The following is a 25,032-nucleotide window of genomic DNA, read 5'->3' as shown; positions in this document are numbered from 1 at the left end:
CGCAGGAGAACTCTGAAATAAAGGGGCATCTTTTTGCAATCCTCTCTCTCTCTCTTCTGTCTCTTTCTCTGTCCCTCGACCTCCCCCGCATAGATTCCTGCCTGCGCGTTCACGTCTACGAAAATGCGCGGCAGCAGCAGCAGCCTCGCGCAGTTCTGCTGCGTACAAGAATCAGTATTTTTAGCGCCGGGCTCGTGTTGCAGTGACGGGGTCGCGAGAACCTTCTTTCTACGCCGCCTCCGTGGAACAGTTTGAGCAGGACTCGAGAAGGGGGGAGCACGAGCGGGGCCCGGTGACGGTGGAAAGCGAGGAGGAGGTGGAGGATAACGGGACTGACAGAGCGGGGAGGGGGAGAGAACCACCAACACGTATATCACGTATTCACCGCTTCATCACCGTCCGACACACGCTCTCTCTGGTCCTCGGCTGCCCGGAGATGGCGAGCCCCGCAGCAGGTCGAGATGTCCCGAACGCTTCGACGCGGGACGAGCCGGGGACGAGCCATCCCGAACCAGCCTGTTTGGAGGCACAGAAATGGATAGAGGTAAGTGGAGTGACCGCTCAGTGGAGGCTCCGGGGGGGCCTGCTGCTGCTACGCCACAGCGGGGACAGAAACGGACCATACGGGGGGGGATATAAATACATATAGCATCAGCACCGGTGCATCGTCACCTGTCGTGGGGACGACGCAGTGTGTCGGGTTACCTTGTGGGACAACGGTTCTGCTGCGTGTGAGGACGAATGTATGTGTTAAAAGTTTTTACACATGTATGGCTAATCTAACACACACACCCCAGCACGACGGGGGGCTTTAAACACCGACCAAGCTAAACAAAAAAATCAAATAACAGGAAGAAATGAACGTAAATCCCTCAAAGTAGCCGTTCAATTCCCGTTTGTTTAGCAAAGATTGTTTTTTACCCCCCCACTTGCTAGGCGGTGTAACGCCCCCTTCTTCGGGCGCGAGGGGATTCCGGTTGCCATGGTAATGAGACTGGGGCCAGCATTCACGCACGAGATGCTATACAGTCTATGGCATCGGATGAGATTATCGTTTGTGGTGCGGTGCATCGCTTCCATCATCATCTGCTCGGATCAAAACGCCTCTCTCTCTATAAGCCTGAGTGGTGAATCATGATTTTGCCCGGAGAGCCGGGTGGTTGTGACCTATTTTTCCTCTGCTAGCTTAGCAACTAGAATCTCAGAAAGGTCTGGAAGTAAGGACAAAATCAACTATTTATGTAAACGTTTTGGCTTCCACTTCACACCATGGCTGTGACTCCCTCAATCTGTGCCGTTTACAAAAGCCAGTTTACTGCAGGCTGTGGTAGAGGAGGAGAAGATGAATAGTTTGCCTGCTATCTACTACTTAAATATGAAAGTACATGTTGCACTGCAAACACCCAGTCCTGTCATACAAATAGAACCATGGCTAAAAATAATAAAGGGAGGTTTCCTTTGTGAGAGAAGTAGTTAGATGACAGGCCGAACAAACTAACAAAGCAGACTATTTACATTATAAAAATGATTAAGAGGACAGGAAAGTAAAGTGCTGTATAGTTTGACCCCTTTAGAGATCCAACAAAAAAAGTATTTGAACCTAACAAGGAATAAAACCAATTTTAGCTGAACTAGATGCATCCACTGGAGAGGGGTGGCAGATGGTTTGGTTTGATCTAAGTGTCAAACTGTGGCGTCTGTGGTCGCATCTTTCCTCCTCCGTGATTACTTTTAGGATTTCAGGAGGTCATGGAAGTTTTCGCCCATCTACCCAGTTCAGATCTGTCAGTGTCCCAAATACGGTGCAAGAAAATCTAAATTAACTTCCCTGTCTTGTGGGGAGAGTATTGACCTGCTTTAGAGAGATTAATATGTGTATGTAGATAAGAGGGTGGATGTCTCTTCCTCTCTTAAGCATTACATGTGCCCTACTCTCACAAATCTTATAGAAACAGAGCCCCTTCCTATAAACTTTAAAGTTTAAAGCAGGAGTTTGCTTTCTCGTATTCGCTGTACTTTTTCAATCATTGGTGGAAAGAACTGGATATATGTTATACACTGGTAGCAATACTTGGTGTCGGCTTTAAACGCATCACAAGACCCCTCTAAGATAAAGCAAAACTCTCTGTGCATCAGTGATTGTATTAACATGAGCATCTATATAAAGTATCTAATTATTAAGTTAGGATTTAGATCTGGAAATATGCTGTAATATAATTAGTGGAAAAAGGCAAAGAATCTGACCAGACGAGTAAATGACCATCCAAATTAACCCGGCACACGTCTCCTCTTCAACATATCGTGCTAACTGCTCTCTAACTTTCCTTCATCATGGTGATCTTGGTGTCTCTTGTTTATTTACACGCAATCCATCAGTCAACATAATTCATGAAACACCAGATAAATTAACCATCATCTCTTTTTCAAAATAGTGTTTAAAGAGTGCAGTATCGTTTCCCCATTTATACAAATAATTACAAGACAAATAGGAACAACCCCAAATGCAACATCACAACCAATTTGTCCAACGATTTTTTTTGCAGCAAACAATATTTCATCTTTACCCTTACATGGGAAAAAAATAGTTTGCCTCTCTGCTGTTGCACTCATGGATTACTCAAACTAATTTCTAAGTCAATCACTGACCACATAGTTCATCATGTGCACAAATGGCTTCAACTTACAATTATTAAAATGTTTATATATATTCCGGGTGCAATAGGTTAGTCTGCACTGGGAACTATGTCACATCAGTAGTGAGCATAAACTGCAGTCTGACGTCTAAGCCTTGTAATCTCTCCTGCATTATCTTTGCTCTCTGTTCCTCTTACTTTGTCGTCTTTCCTGACTCCTAATTCTGGAGTTATTTTCAGTCCAGTCAGGCTGACTCTATTTCTAGTGTTGTACTTATGAGCACAGGTGGGGATGATTCAGGGTTAACCATGCCACCCTTTGCTACATGTAGCCCTTTCAGCCTGCATTTGTGTGTTCACCATGTCTGTAAGAGTATGCAAAGTATATTCACCCCCCCCACACACACACACACACATGCCAATCAGCTATGCATGATCCTGCACACACACACTCCTCAGACACGCCCCGGTTGGGTGACAGTGGTCACTATGGGAACATAACATGGGCAGGCTCTCAGGTGTCACTGTTTCCATGGGGGGCAGTAGAGCAGTAGGCTATATATCACCACATGACCCCGAGCAGGAAATTAGACTGGCACAGACGAGACCTTTCTATCTGTTTATAAACTAGACAAGGCGGGATTAGACTGTCTCAAAGCTGATAAACGCCATGGAAGTTGCTTTAAACCTGTTGGACGTGACATTGAGTAGGTTAACGTTGCACGGGCTTAGGGAAACACAAAGTTAACTTTAGTGACAGCAGTTAACCTCTGCTGTCATCGGCATACAGTACATGGCAAGAGCTGGGGATCCGTCACACAGGGAATAAACCGGAGAATGTGCGTGTGTTTGTGTGCCAGATGTCACGGCTGTCTGTCCCTGGCAGATTAACTCCAATGGTCAAAGACAGCCAGCTGTGTCTGCACGAGAGAGCGAGAGGGTGTGTGAGAGCAGGGATTCATGGGATTTTCCATGCATCAACTACTGCATGTGAGCATGGGAACTAATGATGATACAGACTTGCTGTAGAAAGAGATGTCTTTCGTGCCACAGGGATTTTTTTTTTTTGTGTGGCCAGAATTGTGTTTGCCACAGACAAAACTGAACATGTTTTCTAAAGCAGAGCGGTTAGTTATAATAGTTTATGTAGTATTATGATATATGATTGACTGGCTCTGATTAGCATCGTGCAGATTTAGCACGTAGCATTAGTTTGTGTTGTTTCAACGTTGACTCTCGTGAGCTGTGTGTGAAATAGTTAAGGATGCAAAGTGCATCGAAGTGCACACAAACAGACTAATAGTGAGTGAAATAATTAACCTATGATTGTACTTTTTGCACTTTTTTTACTTGTGTTTATCTCAGAGATAAACTTTACTTTTAAGTATGTTAAATAGATATGATTGCATCTCTATAAAGAGTGTAAATGAAGTGCTTATTAAAAATGTCACTGTAGAATATCATATTTTGCTACATGTAATTAATATATATTTAATTTAATTAAAAAATACCAAAATAGCATGCAGTGATTGTATGCCAATTCCTAATTATTGCCATTAATTTGATTTTTGTGTACTTTTAATGGATTTTAATGTGATGAAGATATTATAATGTGTGCTGGGATTAAACAGAGGAAGTTCTTTTGTTTCTCACATTATACAGATATAAATTGTCAGCAGCTGAAGAGTCTGATGTTTTCTAGGGTTCTAGTGCTCTGGTTAATTGCTCTGATCCAGATTTAACTCATCTGCAATCTGGATTATGACTTTAAATCTCTGTCTTTCTATTTCAGTTTGTTCCTCTTTGTGTGGTCTTGTCTTCTCTGCATGTCACATTAGTCCATTAGTGGCAGCAGTACATGACAGCACACTTTGTTTCTTTTTCCGGAGTTATCAAACCGTTTGGACCGTCTGCTTCACAGCGTTTTTAATTGTTTCCCCAAATTGCAACTTTATTTTTTAATCCAAACATAGATGACATTGGATAAATTGTACAAAGTAAACCAAAAGATTTATTTAACAGCCATGTTTTGTCTGTGACTGTTTTCTGTTTTTATATTTTCTATTCAAATAATAATATCTATATATTACTGGTTTTACAAAACCAGAAAAGAGATCATCATTCCTGGCTTAATCTCAGGTTTCAGTCGCAATTTGGGAAACGTGAAACTTAATCTTTTTAATAATACTGATTATTTTTCTCATCTCCTGCTTTCTATTTCCCTAGCTTCTCATTCTTTCCATCCTTTTACCGTTTTTAAAACAAAAGCAAAGGGTACTCTGGTCTACTTGTGCTTCCCCTCTGCCCCCCACAGTCTCACCTCAGGGTTTAAATGGTAGCTGCTGCTGCCATTCACCCAGACTGAGCAGAGTGATCCACCATGGGGACTGAGAGGGAGCGAGGGAGGGTCGAATTACCGTTGCTGGCGTTGAAATACCCCCAAGGCCTTTGGCTTGGTTTTTGTAGCAGACATGAATGCTCACCCAACACACATACATGTTCACAGTAACACACACTGCTTACATCTTCATGCTGTAATTACTGTATTTCAGATTCAGCATTTTACATATAACCACCTCCACCCTCACCCAGTCTGTGACCTGCAACCCACACTCACACACACACACACACACACACACACACACACACACACACACACACTACCTACACAAAACACAGACGCAGTTGTCCTGCTCTCCCTCAATACAGTACTCTACTTGATGGGTAAATTATGCATGACCATGCTGTAAATGTTTCAAAGACCTGGAGCCAGGCCTTGATAAACGTGACATATGCCAGCGTTTGGGTGTGTGTGTGTGTGTGTGTGTGTGTGTGTGAGAGAGAGAGAGAGAGAGAGAGAGAGAGAGAGAGAGAGAGAGAGAGAGAGAGAGAGAGACAACAGAATGATGAAAGACACGAATAAGAAAGAGATGCCAATGGGAAACATCTGGTCATCACTTATATAACGGACAATAGGCTGTTTTCATAGCTGCAGATGCACTGTGTGTGTGTATGTGTGTGTGTGTGTGTGTGTGTGTGTGTGTGTGTGTGTGTGTGTTCCTCTCATATATGTGGTACACTGGTACACGTGCATCAGAACTGTAAATAAATACATGGAAATGAATCATAAATATCACCAGAAACCTCAAGTATTTCCCCATCAAAGTGACCTCAGATTATTATGTGTGGTCAGTTGCAGACAGAATCTGTCACATTCAGAGGAAGTGTGGGTTTTTTTTAGGTGTGTTTTTTTTTGGATGTGGGTTTTTTTTTGGTGTAGAAGCGTACAGTGTGCTGCATGTGAGCAGTAGAGTTGGAGGGAGTGCCTTCAGTTAACAGTTTCAGTGCTAACCATAATCCATGCTTATCTGGATTAGAAATCCAAAGAGTCAAATCTCCCTTCTCTTCCCATCACCTTTGGCTGCTGGTTACACAACAGCTCCAGAGAGCAGTGCCAGTGTGTGGGATGATGTAGCAGCAGCAGCAGCGTGTCACGGTTAGCTTCCTCCTCCTCTCCTGCTTGTACAGCAGGCTGCGTATCGGAGTCCAGGTTAGAGGATTGAGGTTATCACTGCTCAGGCTATGACTGTGTGCATGTACATCAGGGAAAGTGGAATGAGGACACAGCAGTGTGTCATTGGCTTGGCGTCACTCTAATTTGGTTTCTACTGAAGCAAAAAAAAAATGTTGGGGGAAGGGTGAACTGTGCAGTGGCAGGTTGCTCCGTCAGGGACACGGTGATGCACAACAGACTTCAAGCACTTTGGTACTTGATATTTATCTAATTACAGCAATTGTATAAGGGCTGCAACTAATGACGTTTAATCTATTACCAGTAATTCTTTTTAAATGTACTCCTTTAAATCAAATAGATAGGAAGGGAACCCATCACATCTACCAGGAGCCTACAATTAAAACAAGTAAAACAGCAAAAATGCATTTTTAAATGACTTAAATTATTCTTTATTACGATTGTTGATGATGATTTTAAGCAATTCAGCGATAGAGCATATATATTTTTGTAGTAGTGATTTGAATAAAAAACATGTTCTGCTTCCACCTTTTCAATATGAGGATTTGATACTTTATATCATTGTAAACTAAATATGTTTGGATTTTGGACTACTGATGGGACAAAACAAGCATCATCCTGGGCTCTAGGAGCTGTTCATGAACATTTTATATAGGATTTATTGATTTATCAGAAAATAACCAACATATACACAAATAATGAAACAAACATAATAGTTTGTTGCAGCCATAGTTCCAGTCCACATCCTTAACATCTGTCTCTTCCTGCCCTCCAGGCCGTGACGGGGAAGAGTTTTGGAGACAAGGACTTCCGCAGCGGATTGGAGAACGGCATCCTGTTATGCGAGTAAGCCTCTGACATCACCCGTGCTCAGTTTTGTATGTCTGAAGTCGCAAACGACATACATAAACTCCTCTAAGACTCAATAAATCTCTGCTTTTGCCCTCCTTGTCTCAGGCTGCTGAGTGCAATAAAACCAGGGCTGGTCAAGAAGATCAACAGACTGGCCACCCCCATTGCTGGGCTGGTAAGAAGACACCCTCCAGTGTGACATTCATCACTTTAAACCAGCCTGTTCGTCACAGTGATGAACTCAGACTGTCTGTGGTCCCCTGCTGTCTGTCTTGCAGGACAACCTGTCAGTCTTCCTGCGGGGCTGTGAGGAGTTGGGCCTGAAGGGCTCCCAGCTGTTTGACCCCGGGGACTTGCAAGACACTTCCATACGAGCTAACCTCACGTAATTAGACCCGTGTGGCTTTTTTATTCCTGTTTATGTACATTTCAACGTAACATCTTGTGACAGTAACACCTCTCTCTCTCATCAGGGACTCTGACTGCAACCGCAAACTAAAAAATGTGAGCAATATTGTCCTTTTCTTGCTTTATCTTCTATGTCAATGTGTTTCACCTTTATGCACGTACATGAAACTCCCCCTGTATCTATGATTCCCAGGTGCTGAACACAGTGTTCTGGCTTGGGAAGGCTGCCAGCGGCTGTGCCACCTACAGCGGCCCTACACTCAACCTCAAGGAGTTTGAAGGGCTTCTCGCTCAAATGAAGGTGGTGAGTGCTGAAGAGAATGGCAGCGACAGGGGAGGAGAGGGAGACAGACAGACAGCAGTGTGGAGGAGGTGCCGGGGATTGATTTGTTAGCTTCCTGTTTTTGTTGGGGTGCGGGAAAGACACACGAGACGGAAGAGGAACACATTTTTGTTTTTGTAACACCACAGCTACTCCTATTTCAGGGAGAGACAGAAAAGAGAAGCAGCATATATGGGTTTAGAAAAAAAAGAGTGTCTCTGCACTTTTTGATCCATTGGATCAATCGGAAGTCCTTTCAAATTACACACCTGGCTTTTCTTTTTGCTCCTTTCCCATCAATGTCCGGACACATGTATTAACCCCTAGTGGAGCTTCTTCATGCATCTTTCTTGATACACTTTTCTATATATTTTGTCTCTGTGTGTTTGAAGGAGAGTGACGAAGGAGGCGACAGTTCACAGAAGCGCAGCGTTAGGGACAGCGGCTACGACTGCTGGGACTCTGAGAGGAGTGACTCTCTGTCTCCACCACGACACACTCGGGACAACTCACTGGACAGGTGAGAGATATCTGTCAACACACACACACACACACACACATACACACACATACACCCAAATATGTGGACGCACACACCGGTGGGAATTTGATATTATTGGTGAGAAGTTAAATACAGCTGTTGACACGTTCTACATTTTAGAACCTCAATTCAAACTTTAAAATCCACATATGATGATATGTTAAACATAATATGTTTCGTTTTTTGACAGTCTGGACTCCTTTGGCTCCCGCTCACAGCACAGCCCGTCTCCTGATGTGGTGAATCGAGGCAACAGTGATGGTTGGTTCTGCTCAATGTAGGAAAAGCAAACAATTCTGAACACAAGAGACAGAGCAAGCTAGCTGTTCCCCCTGCTTCCTGTCTCTCTGCTAAACTAGGCTAGCCCCATACTTTGCGTCCATTCATGAGAGTGGATAACGATCTTCTCTGAAAGAGCTCAAATAAGCGTATTTCTCATATGTTGAACTATTCCTTTAAAGCAGCAATACAAAACCCGTTCATCCATAAATAGTCTGACTGCTGATCTCTAACATGTTGGCGTTTTAACCTTGGTATGTTGCGGCCAGTCAGACAGGCTGTGGACAACAGCTGAACGTCTCAGAAACTGTGAGTGTGTGTGTGTGTGTGTGTGTGTGTGTGTGTGTGTGTGTACCCCAGATGCAGCAGCTGTTGGTCTGAGTAGCAATCACTACAGATTTGGACCTTGGAAACACAATCGGTCGGTCTGTGTGTGTGTGTGTGTGTGTGTGTGTGTGTGTGTGTGTGTGTGTGTGTGTGTGTACGTGTGGGTTTGAGGTTTCCAAGGCATCCTGTTTGTTTGAGACTTTTACGTTGACAGTATACTACGTGTTCTGCAGGGTGACAAGAAAAACGCTATTCCAGAGCCGGGAATAGACTTAATCCCAGCGTTCTCTGGCGGTCACAGAGTGACGTTTACTGCTCAACAAGAGTGCACTTAACAGATTTATGCACCATAAACTTGTCAGACTGTTGGCTGGAAGTGATGAATGTTTATGACTGCACATATAATGGTGTTGTGTCTACATTTAAATACTAATTGTGGTTCAATATAACTTTGGGTCATATTGTTGTAGTTTTGTTCAGTATTTTTTATCAGTTATGTTGTACTTACAAAAGTAGTTGTGTCTGTCTGAATGCTTGTGTTTCTTTCCTGTATTCATGATTTTTGGCAAAGTTGCCATGTTGATGAACTCAGAAGTTAAGTTGTTATTATTACTATGAAAATAATGGCAAGGTAGAAAAGTGGAAATATGCTTTTATTTAAAGGAACATATGTAAAACTTTCAGATTTTGTGTAATTATTCTAAAAATCACTAAGACTTTGAGAGACAACTCTGTGGATGGGATGGGGAAGAAACAGAAGATATTATGAACAACATGGTGTTTATATGCCTTGAGAATTGTTTAGCGAGGTTATTATGCAAGGACCAATTAAAAATAGTTCCTGACATACTTTCTAACCTTCTTCACTCTTTCTCTTGCGTGCTCCATCGCTCTTGTTGCCCAGGGCGAGGCAGCGACTCGGAGGCCGATGCCCCCGGCAGGAGGCCAGATGTGCGGAAGGATGACATGTTGGCCAGACGGACAGCCAGCAGCGAATCAAGAAGCTCGATTCCCTTTAACCAGTTTCTTCCCAACCGAACCAACGCCAGTTCCTACATCCCAACTCCCCGGCGAAAACCACATACAGAGGAAGGAGAGCAGCGGAGGTAATGACCAACACATGAGTGCAATAAACAGATTGAAATTATGAGTTTGTGCTTTGGTGGAAAACCCCCAAAATTAAGCAGCAGGAAAAAGGTAAATCACACACGTAAACTTCCTGATCCCTAATCTTTCCCTGCCATTACATAACTTTCACCAGTCACCCTCAAGACCCCCAAGAGCAGTCCAAAAGAACTGGAATGCACCACAAAACTCCCAAGACTGTCACTTGGGCACCTGAAAACAATGGGGAAAAACTCAAACAGGAAGAGGAGAAGGTGACACAGGAAGCGTTGGAGCAGAAGAGGCAGCAGATGTTGGCGAAGGCAGGAATCAAAGTTCTGCCTGCTGCCGTTCGTTACAGCAGGTCAGACAGGAAGGGCATGAGAGCGCCTGCTGCTGTGGTTTGACAGTTTTGGTCACGTTCACTAACGGATCGCTACGATGGTCATTTTGTTTGGCTTTGTTTTCGTAATGCTCAGCCGGTGCCGAAGTTTTGACGTTGAGTTTGTGCAGCGATCCGGCTTATTAATGAGTGTCTGCATACAGATCTGACTAACTGCTTGCTGCTTCTGCTGTGTTTTTGTACAGCAGTGGTTGATGTAAAGCCTGTCAGCTATTAATATTGTCATAGAGGTTTCAATGGCCATGAATGACTTTCTAGTTGGTGTGGTATTTCCTTAAAGCACACAATGAAAAGACGCATGTGAAATCCCAACGCTGCACGTTACTACGTCTGGTCACAACATGCAACGATGGATTTTTAATAACCTCTGAAACTGCCACCCCGTCCCGTTCCCCAACCGCAGCACTCCCACACCGGAAGAACAGGAAGTGAGGTCACCATCCCCGAGCATCATCCTTCGCTGCGATAATGACTTTTTGAGCTCTCAGAAAACTGCGTGGGATTCCTCCTCTGATGTGGAAGAGGAGGCCGAGGCCCGGAAAGTCCCAGATGTTCGAAAAGACGACCTGGCGTCCAGACGAGCTCATCGCAGCCCCGTTGCTCCCAAGGTGCATCAGTTTGTCCCTCCACCTGTATGTAACAGCAAAGACAGAGAGCGCTGGGAAGGCATTAGACGAGCCTCGCAGCAAACACTGCAGGAGAAGGAGGCCAGGTTAGCCAGGTTTGTTTGTGTGTCTTTCCATTTTCCATTTTCTCTCAAACTCACTACTAAATATTGTCACTCACCTTCTTACCTTTTCTTTCTTTGGGTGTTGTGGTCACGTGTGGTTTGACGTGTGTGTGTGCTCTGCTTTGATGTGAACACGTGTGCCGCGTGACGCCATCGTACCGGCTCTGCGAATGAACAGTGAGAAAGAAACAGTCACAGACATCGTTACACGCAGAGACAACCCTTTCCTAAACTCCGCCCCTTGCAACGAGGAAGAGGAGGATGGGGAGGAAGAGGGAGAAGAGGGGAAGGTTAGGGCGACACCTAATAAGCAGAAGGACGACCTGGCTCGTAGGCGGGCTCAGAGTAAGCCCCTCCCTCATAGGGATGGACCAGTGAGCTTTGTTTCTGCCTCCATGAGCCAGGCAGATATGCAGAAGTGGGAGAAGCTCAAGATGACTGAACCCAGGTGCCCAACACACTCTCTGTTCAAAGTACAAAGTACACAAATACTGCTGTATGTCAAGTGTGTGGTTTGATCATGACTGAGAGAATGTGCAGTGTGTGTCTTCTAGTTGTAGCTCAAGTCTTTGCAGATCATTGCAGGCAGAAAAGGCTCTTTAGTCTGTTAGACGTTGTTTTATATGATTCAAACAAACAGTGGCTTGAATACATAAAGGATTTGGTACCTTATTTTGAATGTCATTCAAGTTGATTCCTCACTAAACCACTGCAAAGTAAAAAATATTGCACCAACAGTTAAAAAAACATTTTACTTCACTTCGATATTACATTTTGCATCTGTTATTTCACGACAGTAATTTAGACTAATTGTCATTTTTAACTCCAAGAAGTTCAAAAGAGACCAGGATCACGACTATTAACAAATAGTATATTAATCATTTTATTTTGTTTGCACAAAAGTGTGTGGATCTTCAATTAGCTGGAGCCCAAGTCACAAGGAGACATAGTTTGTCTTTAATCTCTTGAATCCTTTAGTAAGCAGCTATATATCCCCTTAAGTTTGGTTTCTCCTCTCCACTCTTCTCTGTTGCTCCCCATGTTCTCATCTGCTTGTTCATTCTCCTCACTATTGTGCCCTTCAGGCCTCTTCAGTCTTTTTTTTGACAGCCATTGAAAGGGAGCAGGGAGGGGGAAAGGGAGTTGGCCGGTGTATGTGAGACTCAGTTAGTAGGCTGCTGGCTGTGAGCACTGTTTGGCCTTTGTTTTTCTCTTTCTGCGCTGATGTCATTAGATAGGATAAAGAGTTTTTTGTCTTCCCAGAGGAGCTGCAGTTACCGGGAAAATGTGACCATCGAGAGTAGATTAAAAAAAGCTTGGTGTATATGTTGTGAATGTATGCGTTGAAGGGATTTAAGGAGACAACCCATGCATTGTTCTCTTCTGTCCATCCACACTTCCTGTCTGATTCATTTCCACCTTGCCCTTCCTTTGTCTTCACAGTCTGATCCTCTGTCTGTGGTTGCTCACGATTTTCCACCCTCTTTATTCCCCCCTACTCTTTTGCTGGCTGTGTGTGTGTGTGTGTGTGTGTGTGTGTGTGTGTGTGTGTGTGTGTGTGTGTGTGTTTGTTTTGTCTTCATTTGTGAGGTTGTATGTACAGTGAGGCTAGCCCAGCTCCTGTGTGTCAGGCTTGTCTGGAGAAAAATTATGGAAGTCCTTTCAGCGGATCAGCAAAGGCTAAAGTTGTGACCTTTGGGGGCGTGACTGAGATCGAGCAGCCAATAGACACAGTCACGTCAAAGGAAGGGGAGGAGACGGAGTTGCTAAGACGACTCCTTTCCAAGGCAACTGTAGCCATGCCTACCATTGGCCTGGGCTCCCAGCTTTCAGAGCGGGGACGCAGGTATGGACGAGGCCAAATGCAAGACAACTCGGGCTTCAGTGGCCCCAATGCAAAGTGTCTTGCATTTAGGTGGAGTGTATTGAGGAATAAATAGGTCCCTTTTTTTTGTTGCATTACCTATTTAATGGTTTAATTTAATTGCTTGTCAATGTCATTAGTAAATTAGGTAGTTTGGATGCACCTCTCTGCATTGTGCTGATTTGCTTGTAGTTTTAATAGAAAACAAAAGTACACACACATATGCATGCACACGCTGCTGTGACAAGTCCAGATTGATTAATATCTAATATTAGCCAATCACCGATATATCAGTACAGATAATGCTCTGTCCACTGAGTAAGATATCGTGTTTGAAAGATATTTTTAAAAAAGTATCCTCATTACATTGCTGTTGAGGGAGCACTGGCAATTTTGGCTTATTTTTTTATTACTAACCTGTGTTGTGTTTTGATCTAAAATAGAGGAACGCCTGCATATCTGTGTATTTTTCTCCTTAGATATTAGCTGGTGTTTCACAAAATTTTCATAAAATCAAAACACTGTATATATGGAGGTTATGACATGACTCCGAAGGTCACATGACTGATTTTACATCAGTTTTGCATGTTTTTTTCTAACTTTTGTTTATCGCTAAGAATGGCTTTAAGTTTTGGATTATTTATTTTTACTTCTCTACGATCTGTACACTTAGTGACCACTTGTGTCCTGCTCTTCTGCACGTTCACGCCTGCATTTTAAGACTATAGTCTCCATCGCTGCATTTTAAGCTTTATATGATGCTCCCACAGCCAGCTAGATGGAGCTTACCTCAATCAAACCTCCGCTGACCTCCCACCTTGCATCCCTGGAACCCCTCCTACTCCTGCTGAGACGGATGCACGTCTGGCCCAGTGTGAACCTAGCACAGAGGAGGAAGATGGGGAGGAAGAGGGGAGAATCCCAGATCCTCATAAAGATGACATGATGGCGAGGAGGACAGGAGTTTTCCATAAACAAAGCAGCGCTACAGTGACTTACAACCGCTTCCTGCCTCTGCCCAGTGCCAAGCGCTGCACACAAGAGGAGGTCACCACCGACGCTGCGCCGCGGAACAAAAGGAAAGTGCAGGCAGACAGGAGCAAGACACTGAACAGGTGGGCTGAGATGTGTGTGTCTAACAGTATGAGGAGACACTAACAAGCTTGGAGTGGTTTGCATCCTCAAAGAAAATCTCAGATTTTAGGGATTTCATCCATCGGAGTTTCTCTCATAGAGTTGAGCAGCAACCACCCAGAGTTCCCATGGAAACACCTCAAATGGACCCTGATACAACCGTGGTCCGAGCAACGTCTCACAGCGAACGTGAATCTGAGGATGAGGATGAAAATGAGCCCGAGCCTGACCCGGAGAAGGACGATATGATGGCTCGAAGGACTGGATCATTCCAAAAACCGATTGCAGGCAGAACAAATCAGCCCATTAACAAGTTCCTGCCCGTACCTGGATCAGTTAAATATACCATCGCCCCTGTGTCTGCAATGAAGCCACTACACAGAAGAGCTAAACTCACAGAGAAGATGGCTAGTGAAAGGTATTTACTGCATTTGAATGAGGAGACTTTGGTCTCGGCCGACTACTGCAACTAACAAAGCATATTTTACTGGCAAAGATTGATTATGTTTCCAAGTTATATGGGCTGCAGTTCTAACACTTAACACATATCTATGGATGATTTATAGTTGATTGTGACTTCGCTGGGTTGTTTTGATCCCATGCCAGCATGTTCGAGTGCCTGCAGCTGGATGCTTGATGCGGTTTAATTGATTATTATATGAAAGGACCGGTCGAATTTGATTTGCTGCTGTGGTCAGATTCTTGGAGTTTTGATTCTCATATGGCTTGGCGAAGTTTGTGCTTGGTTTAGACTTTTTGTTTTTTATGCTGTTGAAGTTTAACCCTGGCTTGGTTTGGCATGACTTTGGTTGTTTGGTTCTAGTTGGGTATGGAGCTGTTGTCTTTGTATTTCCATTGTAAATCACCGCTGACTCACACAGGAACAAAAACAGCTGCTGCTCTCCTCTAGTATCAGAAAAGCTTGGGTTGTTTCACCCAAATTACATACATTGAATTAAAATTATTGAAAGTAATTTGCTGATAATTTCCTTGTAAGTTTTGAAGACAGAGCTATGCAATTTGGAACTTATTATAAGGATAATAGAAATATCTTTGAAATAACTACGATGTATTATCAAGAAATATGTGTATTTATATAGTTATTCATTATTAAATTATTGTTGGACTCTTTATTTTTCACATGTATGCCTAATTGACGATAAATCCCAAATTTCTGGATTTTCAGTTTTCACACCAGCAATGTGCCAACGAAGCATTGTCTGTTTTTCCCCATAGTACCAAATTACTTAGTTTTATCCAAGAATACTTTTAGGAAATTACCCATATAATAGTAAATACATTGTTGCCAAAGTAAAAAATGTCTTTGTTTTGCCTGTAATGGTATGCAGCCAGACTGATTTTACTCACAACCTCAACAGATAAAACCAAAACCATCTGTATGACTAGCTATCACACGATGTAAGTGTCACATATATTTTGTATAATTTGGACAATCTGGCTCTTAAAGCTCGCTCTGGCTACGCGTTCAGAAACAACATGGTTAAAACTTTCAGTAGACGGAGAGCAGAACAGCTGCATCTGTTGTCTGTGATGCGGTCTCGATTTAGTCGTTGAGCTGTATTTCCTGGTAATGTTGGCCGTGTCACTGGATTTTAGCAGCACTGTTACCGTGGCAGCAGAACCTCATGCACTGCTCACCCAAGCCCCGAGCCTCCCTACGTATGCAGGGTCAAGGGAGGGGCAGGAGGAGGATGGAAAGCAAGAGGGAGGCACAACTACCCCTAACAGCGTCACTGAGGCCCTCTCCTCTCCGTTGCTCACCCCTCCATCCAAACCCGCCACTGCCCAGACTCGTACGGTGGAGGCGGAGCTGGAAAGGCAGACTGTGGAGGAGAGAGTTGAGGAAAATGTGGAGGAGAGAAAGAAGTACGTGAACGAGCCACCACAAAAGAAACCCTTCTGGCTGGATGATGACAATCTACCTCCCATCATGTGAGATGCTCTTTGTGTGTCTTCATTGGCCCTCCCTTCCAGTCTGAAGTGTGACATCAGCATTAATGCTGCTGCCCCTTCCCTCACCTGCTTTCTTTCCTCTCATTCACTTTATTCTGTCATTGTTTTAGGATGAGCCGGCGAGTTGCTTTTATGTCTGAGGACACTGAGTAAGTCTGGATGAGATTCTGCATGATATCAACATATAAATGCTGTGTATTTTCCAAAAATATATTCATATACAACACACTTACATTGTGCCCATTGCTGTTCATGGTGACTAATATCCAACATACATCTTTTTCTTTTGCCTTTAATTCCTTTTTGCATTATATTGCTTGTTTGTTTGAAATAATTTGTAGTTTATTATAATAGAGGAATATATTATATTATATACAGAACAATAAGAGTGATAATGTAAAAACGTCTCGATTTACATTATCTATTCTCTGTTCCTTTTCTATTGAGAAATGAATGTGTTTGTGTATTATTTATTTCATGTTTTCATGTTGTTTTAAATTGCGTTTTATTTACTGAACTGACCAACGTAAACAATGAATTCATTCAAATGGAATATTTTCTGTTTTCCAGAGTCAAGTTGGAAAAGATGAGCATGCCGGTTCAAGTGAAGCCGTAACTTATACATGATCACCCTGTTGGTTGTTTTCCCTCTGTAGGAGCGTGAGCATGGGTGACATGCTTAACGAGGACGAGGTGGGACACTTACCGTCTCTGAGCCAGTCACGATACGAGCGAATGCAAGAACAGTACAACAACTTTGAGGAAGATGACGACCCTTGGCAAAGCGTAAGAGACTTATGACGTTTAAATTGAGCAGATTGTTGAATTGAGTTTTTTAATTAATCGCAATTCATTTGGCCCGGATAATTGTGACATAAAATGTTCACGTCGCATCCATGCCTCCCCTTGACAGGACTTGGCTCGCTGGAAGAATCGGCGCCGCAGCGCATCGCAGGAACTGATCAAGAAAGAGGAAGAGAGGAAGAGGATGGAAAAACGAATGAAGGAGGAGGGAAGTGACAGCAACAAGAGGAAGAGCATTAAGACCTACAAAGAGATCGTGGAAGAGAAGTAAGGACGATATTGAGGCCCTCAAAGACAAATTTATTTAAACCTGAATCGCTTTTAACATACAATATCGTCTTGTCTTTCTAGGGAGCGCAGAGAGGCAGAGTTGTGTGATGCCTACAGGAATGCAGCGACTCCAGAAGAGGCAGCCATGGTTTTACAGCGTTATGCTCTTCGCTTCACCATCAGTGACGCAACACTGGACAGCCTAAAACTGCCCAGATCCACTGCAAATCCCAAACAGGACCATAATCAGGTGGACGTGGAGCAAAAATCGGCATCGCCTATTAACGAAACATCAGAACCTCCGCACAAAGCAGCACCTGTAAAAGACCAGAGGCACACAGAAGCTGAAGAGATGGAGACGTCCTCCGGCAGCTCCCTCAGCCCGGTCACACACTCAGAAAATGTGCCATCTCAGTCAGAAGAACTGAAAGAACCTCAATCCAAACCGACAATGTCTCCAATCACACAACAGAAACAACCGATTACAGGAGACGCAAAGCCTCACACCAAACACCCTCCGATTGTACAAGTGCAGCCTCTTAACACACAGCCTGGGCACATACTCCCCTCCCCTTCACCTGTAAACGCCAGACCCGTCCCCCTGCTGGCAGCCAAGCCTTACTGTCAACCCAGGAACACACAGTCCGGACACAAACCTGTCAAGGTGAGGTCTTAATATCACAGTCAGCATCATCTGAAACGTCATTGTTCCACCCCAATGCCTGAGATGTTGTATTTATGAAGTTCTTGTGTCCCACTCAGATGGATGGGTTGGTGCGAGTGAATGGAGAGATGACGGAGGATCTCCCTGTTTCTACTCCGTCTTCCTCCACGCAACACTCACCACCGGAGGTTGAAGAGGTTCCCTCGGAGCAGGCGGAGAAAGACGTTCCCTCAGAGCAAACGGAGAAAGAGGTTCCCTCAGAGCAGAAGGACAAAAACGTTCCCTCAGAGCAGACGGAGAAAAACGTTCCCTCAGAGAAGATGGAGAAAGACGTTCTCTCAGAGAAGATGGAGAAAGACGTTTCCTCAGAGCAGACGGTGAAAGATGTTCCCTCCAAGCAGACGGAGAAAGATGTTCCCTCAAAGAAGATAGAGAAGAATGTTCCCTCAGAGCAGACGGCGAAAGATGTTCCCTCCAAGCAGAGTGAGAAAGATGTTCCCTCAAAGAAGATAGAGAAGAATGTTCCCTCAGAGCAGACGGAGAAAAACGTTCCCTCAGAGCAGACGGAGAAAAACGTTCCCTCAGAGAAGATGGAGAAAAACGTTCCCTCAGAGAAGATGGAGAAAGACGTTTCCTCAGAGCAGATGGAGAAAGACGTTCCCTCCAAGCAGACGGAGAAAGATGTTCCCTCAAAGAAGATAGAGAAGAATGTTCCCTCAGAGCAGACGGAGAAAGATGTTCCCTCAAAGAAGATAGAGAAAAACGTTCCCTCAGAGCAGACGGAGAAAAAGATTCTCTCAGAGCAGACGGAGAAAAAGGTTCCCTCAGAGCAAGCAATGAAAAACGTTCCCACAGAGCAGACGGAGAAAAAGGTTCCCTCAGAGCAAGCAATGAAAAACGTTCCCCCAGAGCAGACGGAGAAAAAGGTTCCCTCAGAGCAAGCAATGAAAAACGTTCCCACAGAGCAGACGGAGAAAAAGGTTCCCTCAGAGCAAGCAATGAAAAACGTTCCCTCAGAGCAGACAGAGAAAAACGTTCCCTCAGAGCAGACGGAGAAAAACGTTCCCACAGAGCAGACGGAGAAAAACGTTCCCCCAGAGCAGACGGAGAAAAACGTTCCCTCAGAGCAGACGGAGAAAAACGTTCCCTCAGAGCAGACGGTGAAAAACGTTCCCCCAGAGCAGACCAATCAGGAGACGTTACCTCCTCAGGCAGAAAGAACAACCACATCTTTAGGATCTGCTATCAGCTCCCTGATTGGAGGCCGAAACTGCACCATCACAACCACTATTGTGACGGAGCTCACACATGTGGAGCCACATCACCCGGACAGCCAAAGCAATGGACAGGAAAAATCACAAGTGGTATGTTAACGTAAAACCTTTTCTTCTGAGTTTAGCACAGGATTATTGGATGATGTTTTTGAATTTAATATATTTTCACACCATCCAGACAGAGTTTCAGTTCTTTTTAATGCTCTACGAGTTAATTGTTTTCATGAATTTTCCAACCTGATGCATTCAAGTGTTTATGGAAAAGCTTGACACCTGAGACATGAGCGTCAGCCAGGCGTACCATTTAGGAGCTGCGTTTGTGGAAAACGAAACCCGGGCGACCAACTGAAAGCACACACGAGTGCTGTTCAAATGATGAAATATTACCTAATAAAAGGATGCAGTTCAGCAGCTGAGTAATACACAGTTTCCGCCCCCCCAAATCATTCTTTTATCTTTATTACCACACAGTCAAATACGCAAACTGAAAGCAAGCAATTTAATAAGATATGTGTGCCTAATGAGGAAATTTGTCTTAGCCTCTGCAGAGCAGTATGAAATATAAAAATTACATAAGAAACAATTCAGCGAAATTCATTGCTACACACAACCATAAATGGCTGTTGCATAACCCCGATGCCAGTTTTTATAGTCAGTTCAATCGTCGTGTGGGTATTTTATATTGTCTTAAAGCGTCTTTGGGTACCTAGAAAAGCGCTATATAAAACCTATGTATTATTATTATTATTATTAAAGACGGTAGAATTACTCACAGTGGAGAGGCATGAGCCTGACTTGAAACACAGCTGTTCACTGATGGATGTCCTATGTAAAGTTTTGATGCTCCTCAGGTTGATTTTAATATTGTATTTACATGAACTGACCGCCAGCGACTGCCTGAAGAAAAAAAAAAGAGTAGTCGGCAGTAATTCAAGTTATGTGTAATTTGCAATAAATCAAAAATGCATGTATAAATAGAGACAAATGAATCACATATATATAATTATAGTTTTAATTATATAATTATCACTTTCCAGTTGATGTTTCATTCATTTGGTTGAATATTTGAGTTACAGGTCAACGGTACTACGGTGTTCTCTGGGAGTTCAGTGGAGGAAAAAGAGGCTCAGCCAGCTACATCACCAATCAGCATACACGAATACTTTCCCACTGTCACAGGTAAAACCGTAAATTATTGCAGTTAATATAGTACAGCTGGATTTCCACTGCAGATATTCTGTATCATTTCTTGTGCTTTTCTCTGCTGCAGAAGGACTCGAGGAGAGCAGTGTGACTGTGAGTATCTCCCTGCAGCTCCATCTTGTTGTTTCCTGTTTCTCCTTCATTCTCAAATTTGACCCTGTCTTGACCCTTCGTGTCCAGTAGTCGCTGTGGTCAGACTTGTCCTCTCACGTTTCCTCTCTTTCTGTCCTTCTGGTCCCTATACATGTGTGTGCGTGATTGTCGGTCGGGTCTGAGTAGATTGAGACCCCCATGTTGAACTTGGCTAAACGTGTTAATCACTGGGTCTGGGACCCCAATGAGGAACGTAAGCGCCTGGAAAGTTGGCAACAGGAGCAGGAGCGCCTCCTACAGGTACACTGGTGGAATGACATGTATGTGCATGGGGCCGTGAAATGTGCAGCAGAAAACAGCAGGCACCGGGTGATGTGCCTTTATGTGTCTCATGTGTGTTTTTCTTTTTTTGTCCATACATTATTTAACATGTGCGATGTTTCTCTGCAGGAGCAATACCAGAGAGAGCAGGAGAAGCTGAAGAAGGAGTGGGAGAAAGCACAGCTAGAGGTGCAGGAGGAGGAGAGAAAACACAATGAGGAGGTACACAGACTGAGACACACATGAAACACATCACTCACTGCTTTTGAATGCCTCACGTGTTGCGTCTTTGTTTTGTTTGTCCAACTTCCAGGAGAGAAAGATCCTAGAGGAGACTGTAACTCCCTTAAATCCCACCGGCTTGTTAAACCAGCAGTTGGGCCAGACAGGGACGGCTTCATCAGCTCCAGAAAACAACGAAACACAAGGAGGAAACATTCCTCTACAGCAAAACGGCCAAAGAACCTCCACAGGGAACGAGGACCAGCATGCATCCAAGCTGCATTTTTTCCAGGGTGAGATCACGCGGAAATACACAGTGATATGCATGTGTTTGCACAGCTCATCCAATCTCAGCTCATCCATGTACTCCTCAGAGCTTCTGTGAAAAATGGCTAATTTACGATTTCATTTTGTAGATCCTCCATGTGACGGTGAGCCCTCAAAGAAACATGAACTGTGGAAGACAGCCTCTCTGGACCGAAACCTTCAGCTTAACCAGGGACATATTGTGAAAAGGTATGCAAAGCTGCACATTTTGCATGTGTTGGTGTCCCATATTGCATGTTTGTCCTGAATCTATGTGACGTTATTGTTGCCTTTCTGTCACTTTTCATTTTACAAAGACCTTGAAATTACCAAGTAATGTCATCATGTTCTGAGTCCAGCTAATTTGGTAGCAAATTAATGACTGTATGAAGTAATGCTAGTTAAAGATTCAAATAACGGCCACTGTGGATATTCTGATATATGATGATTTTCTCATCACAGGTCTGAATCACATGACGCGGTAACAAACAAGCAGCCCGCCGCTCCGTCACCTCAGCCTCCCTCACCCAGCAGGTTGTGATGCAAGCACACATATACACAGCTTTAATGTCTGAACGAAATTAGGATTTGTTGTTTAATGTTGTAGAGGTGCTTTAATGTGCGTTTTCCTCCTGTGCGTCTGTGTGTATGTGTGTAGATGTGTTAGTGGAAAGAGACTATGTTCTGGTTGTTCTCAGCCACTGGGAAAAGGAGCTGCCATGATCATCGATACACTAGGACTGTTTTTCCACATGCAGTGTTTCAAGGTACTGTGTTATTCCTGGAAACATGATAGTTTATACACGGAAGCAGCATTTGTCTGTTTAAAGGTTCTGAAGTTTACTTAAGCATGTGTATGTCACGATTATCTCCATCCATACATAAAAAACAGCTCATATTCACTTATAATTCTCATTATAGAATGATCATATTTGTAAGACGCATTTAACCATTTGATAGCCGGTCACAACTAATCCTTTCTGTGTGTAATGTTGATAGTTTAATGCGTGTCTCTTTCTCAGTGTGGAGTGTGTAAGGGCCAGCTGGGTGATGCCACTGCAGGGACGGATGTACGGATTCGTAATGGACTGCTGAGCTGTCATGAGTGCTATATTGCATCTCGGGGTGAGAAGGCATGCATACACAGAGACTGACACACTGGCACACGCATATATAGTGTTATATTAGTCATAATTATACATTGTTATACTTTGGCCAGCTTTTAACTGCCACATTAAAGGGTGTGGCAAGAAGCCGGTCGACATTGTGAGGGAAGATTATAAAGTAGAAGTAGTTTTTGGCACAAGATGTCAATAATGTGTAGAGACTGCATTTTCTGGTGTTTCTTTCCAGGTGTGACATTAAAAAGCTGTTTACGTCCTACTGAATCAGTAATAACATTCAGATAATACGGTTTAATACCTTTTTATAATAATACACGCTTTTACTTTTGATACTTGATCTACATTTTGCTGAAATAACTTCTCTTACCTAAGTCGACGTTTTAATGTAGCACTTTTTTGTACTTTTACCTTTAACTGAGCATTTTTACAAGTGGTAATGCCTCTTTTACTTCAATAAAAGATACACGTGATCTTAGTCCTCAGAAATACATACCGTACCCTAGCCCCTCTACTCTGAAAACAATTAAAAAATGTATTGATTATTTAAACTGTCCAAGCTAAATCAACAACATGAACTCGCTAACGTCCTTATTTCAAGGCTTCATCAACAATACGATCAGACAGGTTATTAAACAACCTCATTTTGAGTTATGCGAGCAGACTTTAAACCATTCCCGTGTGTTTGTATGCAGGCAGAGGTCAGCCCACCACACTATGATGACCTACATTTGAACTGGAATCCCCCGATGTCCTCCTCATTGATTGGATGGAGAAAGACTCTAGAACATTGACTCACATTCTGGAGTACTCTGGAAACCTTCTTGGAATCTTCTCAGAGATTGAAATACACAAACAGCTTTATGGATGCTACTGAGAGGGAAAAACTGGACTAACATGCGGACTGAGTGACACCACAGGCACATACAGTACAGAGTCCGTGCTTATTAACTGTACACGTGTATACACTTTAACATTTTAATATGTGTAGCATGGATGTAATCAAGAAATCAGTGTGTTTAGACCTTTGCGCATCCACACATAGCACAGTTAAGACATTAAAATAAGGCACAGTTCTGTCACATGCTTAATGCTAAAAGCTCAACCACCACACATCAGTGTCAAAGTCTTGATTCATGAACCCCTGCTTCTGCACTGATCGTGGGACTGGTTTAGGTCAGATAATCTGAAGTAGCTTGACCATTACAATGCCTTACTCGTCATCATACCTTCTCATTCTTTTTGGGTTTTGTGTTTACAGTTTTGCATGAAAGAAGAACATAAATAAGTTATTGTGAGTGTTGCTCAGATGGAGTCGTGTGAGTTTGACGTCGTTATCAGCTGAACCTTAACTTTCCTCTTGTGCGTTGTACGTCATGATACTTTTGAATTGTTTTGGGCGTCTGGCTAACTTACAGAAGCTTTTTATCCTTTATAAATCATGTTACATGAATGAGAATGCATGTTATTAAGTATATCCTTGTTATTTGGATTTTTAAATATTTTCTCTTTAAGATGTTTTAGCCATTGTTTATTCTCATAGACTGACTGCGCCGGAATCAGTGCCTTATGTAATGAATGCGAGGGCTAGTCTATGTGCAGGAGTAATTTCACACTTCCACTGAGCTCTGGGTCTCGGCACGTGTGTGTGAGTGTATGTGTGTGTGTGTGTGTGTGTTTGAAATCATGCATGTATCAGTATGTATACAATGTGTGATTTGACTTGAAGCACAGTTCCATACCAGCAAAAAAAAAACCCTAACATTTTAAATGGATCTCCTAATCACCTGCTGTTCTCTTCCACTCCCTCCCATGAGCTAAACCAATGACTCAAAGTGATTTGCTGCTTCCCTGTTAATTCTTCCCCCGTGATGACGGTTTCACGATGTCCTATAATCTCTCCTCATCTGCCTCTACCACAAGTGTTGCCTCCCCAGAGTCTGAGCTGAACGCCTCTGTCCTCTGTGTGCCCACCCGACAGCGTCTTCGTCACTCAGAGGAATAGAGCGCTCGGTTCATTGTCTTTTATAGCAAGTGTATGTTTATCAATAAAATATTTTAAATGGGATGCTGTCTGTCTTTTTGTAATTAAACTGTGTAAAAAGAATGTGCATAGATTTGGTTGTTCTTTTGTGTGGTGAAATAAAAGCAGAAATTACATGTTTTGTCCGTCCTCCACAAACATAGGAAAACAAGAATATTAGAAACATTTTTTAATTTCCATGGAGAGGTTAAGCTGCTCGGTGGGCAGGTGTATTAATAGAACTGCCGGTCCTCCTTGTTCCTCCTACTCACTGAACGATATTCACAGCTTTTCTGTGCTGGAATGCTTTACTACTGATTGCTGTGTGGTGATGTAATCAATCATATCAATCTAATCATGAGAGGATCCAATGGGAATTAATTGATGCTTGATTTGCTTGCTTGTTTGCTTCTTTCCTAAAAGCACTTGATTTTGTTTTGATGTAAAAAGAGAGGAGAGTATTTGTAATTGTCTTCTGTCATTTGGCTGCCAATTAAGAAAAACAAACTACAAAAAAGCAATTATTGTATGGCTGTTGAAAATGACGGTTTCTTTTTTTTTTAGGCGTAATTTTAATGAAATTGCCGGATTTATTGTGCTAGGAACTAAAGTTAAGCAGAGATCGGAA

General features: G+C 43.2%; 1 protein-coding gene across 5 annotated transcripts; it reads left to right on the top strand.

Annotated features, from left to right (window-relative positions):
• Positions 1–119: 119 nt before the first annotated feature.
• LOC311011533 (uncharacterized protein) lies at positions 120–23,542 on the top strand. Of its 5 annotated transcripts, XM_084006567.1 has the most exons (32): positions 121–544; positions 6,941–7,011; positions 7,123–7,192; positions 7,296–7,402; positions 7,491–7,521; positions 7,619–7,729; positions 8,140–8,267; positions 8,479–8,549; positions 9,799–10,000; positions 10,156–10,362; positions 10,805–11,122; positions 11,310–11,579; positions 12,735–12,977; positions 13,766–14,110; positions 14,230–14,547; positions 15,747–16,082; positions 16,214–16,252; positions 16,760–16,889; positions 17,017–17,174; positions 17,259–17,841; positions 17,940–18,038; positions 18,093–19,205; positions 20,192–20,294; positions 20,386–20,411; positions 20,598–20,711; positions 20,862–20,954; positions 21,046–21,247; positions 21,371–21,470; positions 21,723–21,794; positions 21,919–22,027; positions 22,283–22,385; positions 23,077–23,542. In XM_084006567.1, the coding sequence occupies exons 1-32, from the start codon at positions 437–439 to the stop codon at positions 23,100–23,102; spliced, it is 6,006 nt and encodes a 2,001-aa protein (XP_083862693.1). In that variant the 5' UTR covers positions 121–436; the 3' UTR covers positions 23,103–23,542. The 5 variants fall into 5 exon arrangements, with proteins under 5 accessions (XP_083862694.1, XP_083862693.1, XP_083862692.1 ...); XM_084006566.1 differs by having other exon boundaries at positions 10,805–11,113; positions 17,940–19,205; XM_084006565.1 differs by having other exon boundaries at positions 15,750–16,082; positions 17,940–19,205.
• Positions 23,543–25,032: the final 1,490 nt, after the last annotated feature.

Source organism: Eutrigla gurnardus, assembly GCF_963514095.1.
Source record: "Eutrigla gurnardus genome assembly, chromosome: 3".
NCBI classification, from domain to species: domain Eukaryota; kingdom Metazoa; phylum Chordata; class Actinopteri; order Perciformes; family Triglidae; genus Eutrigla; species Eutrigla gurnardus.
This window is presented reverse-complemented; position numbering and strand designations above follow the sequence as displayed.